Source organism: Tupaia chinensis, unplaced genomic scaffold (assembly GCF_000334495.1).
Source record: "Tupaia chinensis unplaced genomic scaffold, TupChi_1.0 Scaffold000527_1, whole genome shotgun sequence".
NCBI classification, from domain to species: Eukaryota; Metazoa; Chordata; class Mammalia; order Scandentia; family Tupaiidae; genus Tupaia; species Tupaia belangeri.
In genome coordinates, this window is record NW_006160040.1 from 4,678,467 (window position 1) to 4,685,128 (window position 6,662).

Sequence of the window (6,662 nt, forward strand, 5' to 3'; positions counted from 1 at the left end):
GAAAAGAGTGGGAAACGGGCCCAGCCTGTGGCTTGCTGGCTAAGGCAGCCAGATCCCAAATGGCCAGTGACATGGTTCAGTCCTAGACCTTTCAGCTTGAAAGACAACCCAGCTGTGTGTGTGTGTGCCTGAAATCCCCAAAGAAAGGAAAACTAGAGGAGAAGGAACTGTGATATGACCACACCCCACAGGGATACTTTCTCTGTATTCTTCTCACTCTGTTTCTCTGGTGAGCCCACACACCTATGGCAAAATTGGAAATTAATTCATTAATTAATGAAATAAAAAGAAAATACAATTAGGAACCATCAAAGGCGTCTGAGAAGAAGAACATGATTAGAGCTGTAATCCTGGATGGCAACTGACAGCAGTGAGAGTTTGGTATGGTTCTGTCGGGCGTATGGAATCACGCACCTACACAGTAAAGACACAGAACTGCTTTTCCCGTCTAAGGCTCCTTCAGGAAATCCTTGCATAGCTGTATTTCCCCCTCCCTGACAACCTCTAATCTGTTAATCATCTCTATACTTTTGCTGTCTCAAGAATGTTATGTAAGTAGAATTACACAGTGTGTAACCTTTGGGGATCAGCTTTTTCACTCAGCTTTTGGAACTGACACTTTTCCCTTGAGACCCATCCAAGTTGTTGCATGTACCTACATGCTCTCTTTCCTTCTGCATAATGTTCCATGTAATCACTGTACCATGGTTTATTCACCTGTTTTAAGATATTTGAGATTTTTTTCCAGCTTTTGGCTATTACAGATAAAGCTGCTATGAATATTTGTGTACAGTTTTTTATATGAAGATAGTTTCTATGATAGTTTTTATTTCCCAGAGATAAATGCCCAAGAATACAATTGTGGGGTCAAGTGATAAATATATATTTAATTTTATAAGAAACTGCCAAAGCTGTCTTCTAAAGTGGCCATACCATTTTATGTTCCAACAAATTTGAATGATCTAGTTTCTGTATATTTTTGCCAGCATTTGGTGTAGTTTTTCTTGGTGATGGTGGTGGTGATGGGTTGTTGTTTTTTGTTTTTGTTTTTGTTTTTGTTTTTGCCATTCTGATAGGTATGCAGTGGTATTTCATTATAATTTTATCTTGCATTTCCCTAATAGCTGATGATGTTGAATTTTTTTTTTTTGAGAGATTTTTCACTGTAGGGCGCGTGCGCTCGCCAGACAGACAGAGAGAGACATAGAGACAGAAAGTGAGAAATCACCCCCCAGGGGGGATGGTCACGCCGCAATCCCTTCTCTTCCATTCTCCTCTCGGGATCTTGGGCACGCACGCACACGCGCCCGGCGTGAGTTTTAAGCCACTGCGTCCGGGACACGAACCGCGGTCGACTACGTGGGAGTCCACCGACATAGCCATTACGCTAACTGCTGGTTCCCTTGAATTTTTTTATATGTTTATTTGCTGTCCGTGTGTCTTCAATGAAATGCCTGTGTTTTGCCTGCTTTAAAATGGAATTGTTTTTTTACTGTCAAGTTTGGAGAGTTCTTTGTATCATAAATGTCTTTTCAAGTAATTTTTCTTTACTTTTTCCATCACCACTCTTTAGAAAACTAAATGTTTAAAGAGAGGACCATCTCAGCAAATTTATTCAAAGTTTGGAGCACTGCCTTTTGTGGCTGAAAAGGTGAGAATGAAAAATGAAGATGTTAAAAAAAATACCTGTTTTATTGTAAATGCTGTTTAACTATTGGGGCCAGCAGGTAGCATAGTAGTTACAGCACTGGACTCCCACATGGCCAACCATGGTTCGAGTCTTGGACCTTGTGATTTGAAAATTATACCAGGCTCTTGTGTGTGCATGTCCAAAATCCCAGGTGGAGAATAGATGAGAAGGTATTGTGATGTGGCCATCCCCTCAGAGTGATTTCTCACTTTCCCTCTCACTGTCTCTCTCTATCTCTCTCCACTGAGTACATGCACCGTATGGCAAAAATTTTAAAAATAAATAAGTATGTTAAAAATAAACATCACCCATCATTTGCAATTATTCTCAGCTATTTCTTTTTCCACTAAGTCTGCCAGTGTAGGCTGTTCTGTGAATGCAAGTATGCAAAACCTTCTGCAGATGATGGAACAGTGTAGCCCACATGTCCTTCAGAAACCTGAAGCAGCCGAGCCAAGATGTCTCTACAAGCCTATGCAGACAACTTCCCAGTGTAAAGCTGTGTCTCCTGCACCTGAACTGTCCACCAGCATCTGTGACAATTTGTCTGAACTTCTGATTGCAATGCAAGATGAGATGGACCAAATGAGTATGTAAGTATTTTTATTCTTTATCAGAAGTAGCAACATATTTATATGTTATTTTTTCTTCTCAATCTTAAGAACAGTGCCACTTCTAAATTCTTGAGGGCCTTACTTAGCCATTTGGACTTATTTTATTTTGATCTGCAGATTTATTGTGACTGATTTTTAAAAAAATGGTTTTGCCATGTTATGGTCCTCCTGCCTCCGAATCCTGGGACTGTAGTTACACACTACCACATCTAGCCCTTATTCTTTAGAGTCTTGCTGTATTATCTAAGCTAGCCTCAAGCCTGTGAGCCTCCTAACTGAGCCTCCCTCATCACTGAAATTGGAGGTGCACAGCACTGCAAGCCAGCCTTGAGGTTGCATCAGGAATTGGACCTGGGCCTTCCATGTGGTCCCAGTGTATGAGCACAGCATTTTAGCAATGAGTGCCCTCCCTAGTGGCTGGGCCTGTCATTGATTTTTCAGTGCATTTATTGGTACTTGTGTAGTAAACAAGTCTCAAGACCCATATATAAATAATACTGTCATGCTAGACAAATATTACTATCATTTCATCATAAAGAGGCTGGAGACCTTAGATTATAACTTACAAAAGCTTTTGGTTCCTTTATTCATGGTAGGATGTGTGTGCACACAATGGAGAGAGAAAGAGATGAATACCCTCCAGAGGGTCTGGTCAGGCAACAGTCCTCTTCCTCCCATTCTCCAGCCTCTTGGGCACTCATCATGTGCCTGGCACATTTCAGGCTGATCAGGACAGAGACATGAATCAGGGTCACCACTGTACCATGGAGTCAACACACAGAGGCTTTTATAAGAAAGGTTTTCCTTTTGTTTTGTTTAAACCTTTTGTTTTTCTTAATTGCCAGAGGAAATATACACTCACCAAAAAGAGATAGAGAAAGAGAGAAAGCACACCCCCTCCGGTCATGCTGTGGTCCTTTTATCTCCGTTTCTCCCTCCTGTCAGGATTTAGGGCATACACACACACACACTTACATGGTGTGGTTTTTAAGCTCCCAGGGCCAGGATTTGGAACCACGATTGGCCATGTGAGATCTGGTTCCCAATGCAAGTGCTTAGTCACTGTGCTATGGGGTTGCTCCTGAAACCTTGTAGTTAAATGAATCATGTCATTAGACAAGTAGGAATGTAATTCTTTGTTTTAGATTCTGGCTGGCAGTGTGCATTATAAATTTTTAAGCATCCATAATAAGATTCTGTAAGAGATAATGTTATATTCTGCCTCATATTAATTATATATCCAACAGAAATTCCAGAGCTATGAAATTTGTCTGGTCAACTGCTTGAACCAAGACTTCCTTAGAATATTAAACTGGCTATAGTATTTTATTGCACAGGCTAATTCTAAGTCCAAGGAGTTCTCAGGCAATACTTCTGCAGCTGGAACTCTTCCAAAGGTTCACTTCAATAATTCTGGAGCTGGAACTGAAGAGAGCCATTTTATGCCTTTAGCTATGGACGTTGGAACATTTTACTGCATTTAGCTATTAACATCAAGAACTCGGGATTTTTTAAAGTGTTTAACACTCTAAGAGATTTCTAAATATGTAATCTCATATAACAAAAGCCTAGGTTTATTTACTATAGATTTAACTAGGCAACCCTAAAGAAATAATATTTTTGAAGATTAATATTTAACTGTGACTAAAAATTATGATTGAACAGAAAATAGTTTAATTATGGAAAAGACATGCCATAAACTGTAATAGTGCTTGATGTTTGCTTTTCTTTCATAGGGAGCACCAGGAACTACTCAAGCAAATGAAAGAAACAGAAAGCCATTCAGTCTGTGATGACATAGAATGTGAACTAGAGCGTTTAGTTAAGAAAATGGAAATCAAAGCAGAACAAATTTCCAAACTGAGGAAGCATCAAGACAGTGTAAGAAGGCTTCAGTACAAGATTTTCACAGAAAGACAACATGTCTAGATTCAGTGTTGCATCTCTGTGTACTTTCTTGGAATTGCATAGGAGAAATTTGAAAGGAATAAAAGAATAGTCATAATTTTAAAACTTAGTCTGTACATATTGTATTTTGGAACATGTAATTTATATAATATTCCATCATAGCCATAGCAGTGTAAATTTTCAAGTATTTTATCAAAATAAATTTAGTATCTGTAACAAAAAATGCCTCTTAGGCAACAGAGGACCAGGTACTTACCCATTATGTAAATCTGCTCTACGAATGATACATGTGCACAAGTGAAAAAGACAAGTCATGGTTGGACTTTGAAGAAGTAGGTTCTAGCTAGTTGACAGGTATTGTTTTGTTTCATTCTGGCCACCCCACTACTAACAGATACTCCTCAAGAAGATAAAGTTACTCCTTTTACTTTATTATTTTTTTATCTTCATTTTTTTCCAAGGTTTTTGCCACGGGGTACATGTGCTTGCTGAAGAGAGACAGAGAGAGAGGGAAAGTGAAGAATCACCCTGCAGGGGAGATGGCCACACCACAATCCCTTCTCTTCCAGTCTCCTCTTGGGATTTGGGGCATACATGCACACATGCCTGGTGTAATATTCAAGCCATTGGGTCCAGAACTCAAACTGTGGTCAGCCATGTGTGAGAGTCCAGTACCTTTATTTTTTTTAACTCACATTCAGTAGTGCTTTAAATTCAGAAGTACTTTTAAGATTATATGCATATGCATGCATGTATAGATCTCTGTGTTTATATATATTGGACTCTATGAACTTGATGCTCATTTCTAGCACCATTTCTTTGCTTTGCTGTTATCATCACCTGAAAGGTCCTCTCTCTTCTTGGTGCTCTAGTTTTTACCAGGCTCACGGTGCTCATTGCACTTTTGCCTCAACTTCTTCAGCCCACATTGGTCTTATCCTACTGTGGCCTTCTCAGATACATACTTTTAGTCCTACAAAAAGTTACCTCAGCTTAAAGTATTCTCCAGTTGTCACACACATATATATTTCACTAGTAAAAGCAATAAGATCCTTGAAAGCAAGGACTTTTATAATCATTATATTGCTACCTGACCAGCGAAATGTTAGGTATGTCATAGGTGTTCAATAAATAAAAACTAGCTAACTTGGACATTTTGATTTAATGTAATCATTAAACCATCAATCTAAGCCATCTATTTTAAGACATATTTTTAGTATGTTTATGACTAATATATTAGATTTTTTTTCTTTCCAGGTTCGTAAACTGCAGCAAAAAGTTCAAAATTCAAAGATGAGTGAAACGTCAGGTATTCAGCGAGAAGATAACAACCCTAAAGGATCAAAGAACATAAAAAATATCCCCAGAAAATGCTTGAATGAAACTAACCCTTTGCAGAAAAACAGCAACTTTCATCCAATACGAGTTCATAATCTTCAAGTGAAATTGAGAAGAGATGATATCATGTGGGAACAGTAACACAATAGCAAAGGCTGTCACCTTACATGAACTTTGTCAATGAGATCCTGAGCTGTCCAAAGTGGCTTTAATTTAATATACTGTTGTGAAACTGAATTATGTTTCTAGCCTCTATAAGATATAATGTTGTAGTATTTTTAAATTAATGCCAATGGCCTAGTAAGAATACCAAATAATAACTGATAGCTTTTTTTGTTTTTCTTATTGACCAAAGAGCCTAACTGCATCATGTTTTAGAAACTTTGTTCACTTTGTAGATATTTTAAACTAAATATAAGAGATTATACTGGATTGGCAGTATTCAAAATTGAGTTAAATCTCAGATCCAATACCATTCCACTTTTTCACTTAGTAGTCTCGTAACTTTAAGAACCAGTATTACATGAACAGAGTACAGAAAGGTCTTTTTAACTTTTCTGGTGCTTTCTCCCTATTTTATATTAAAGCTGTGAATTTTTTTTCTTTTTTCAAAAAGGAAAAGCTTAATAGTTCTGCAGTTTTGCAAAGAAGTCTTTAACTCAAGTTTGATGTGACAATGACAAGTAGGAACCTGTAATTACTTAATTTTTAGAAGACCGTACCAACTACAGAAGCTTTCCTCTGCTGTTCCCACTCTCTTACAAATCTAATTTTTTAAACACCAGTGATATATTTTCTTTTATTCCCTTATAACTTTTGCTGATTTTTAGTCTTTGCATTATATGTAATGTTCATCAGTGTAAATTGACGATGTGAATTTCTGAGACCACAAAAAGTATGTTTTTTGTAAGAAAGTATAGGAAGAATTTGGACATTTAATTACCTCATCAAGCAAAAATTTGGTGAAATATGGTATTTTTATTTTTATATACTTTAAATGAGCAGTGGTATCATAATGGATTAATTTGTGTATGCATGCTTTATAATAAACTGACACTTTTTCACCTATCTTACCAGAAGCCTATGAAAACTAGTACGACTCTTTTTTTTCT

At 37.5% G+C, this 6,662-nt stretch overlaps 1 protein-coding gene across 11 annotated transcripts in view; it reads left to right on the plus strand.

Annotated features, from left to right (window-relative positions):
• CEP57L1 (centrosomal protein 57 like 1) overlaps positions 1–6,121 on the plus strand; it is a 68,449-nt gene extending 62,328 nt beyond the window's left edge. For 8 of the 11 annotated variants that reach the window (XM_006156967.3, XM_006156970.3, XM_006156965.3 and 5 more), the window contains 4 exons: positions 1,574–1,651; positions 2,042–2,283; positions 4,041–4,185; positions 5,470–6,121. In XM_006156967.3, coding sequence (XP_006157029.1) covers positions 1,574–1,651; positions 2,042–2,283; positions 4,041–4,185; positions 5,470–5,691 — 687 coding nt within the window. In that variant the 3' untranslated portion in view covers positions 5,692–6,121. The remainder of the gene's footprint in view (positions 1–1,573; positions 1,652–2,041; positions 2,284–4,040; positions 4,186–5,469) is intronic. The other 3 variants (XM_006156969.3, XM_027775127.1, XM_006156973.3) reach the window with 3 other exon arrangements.
• The last annotated feature ends 541 nt before the right edge of the window (positions 6,122–6,662 follow it).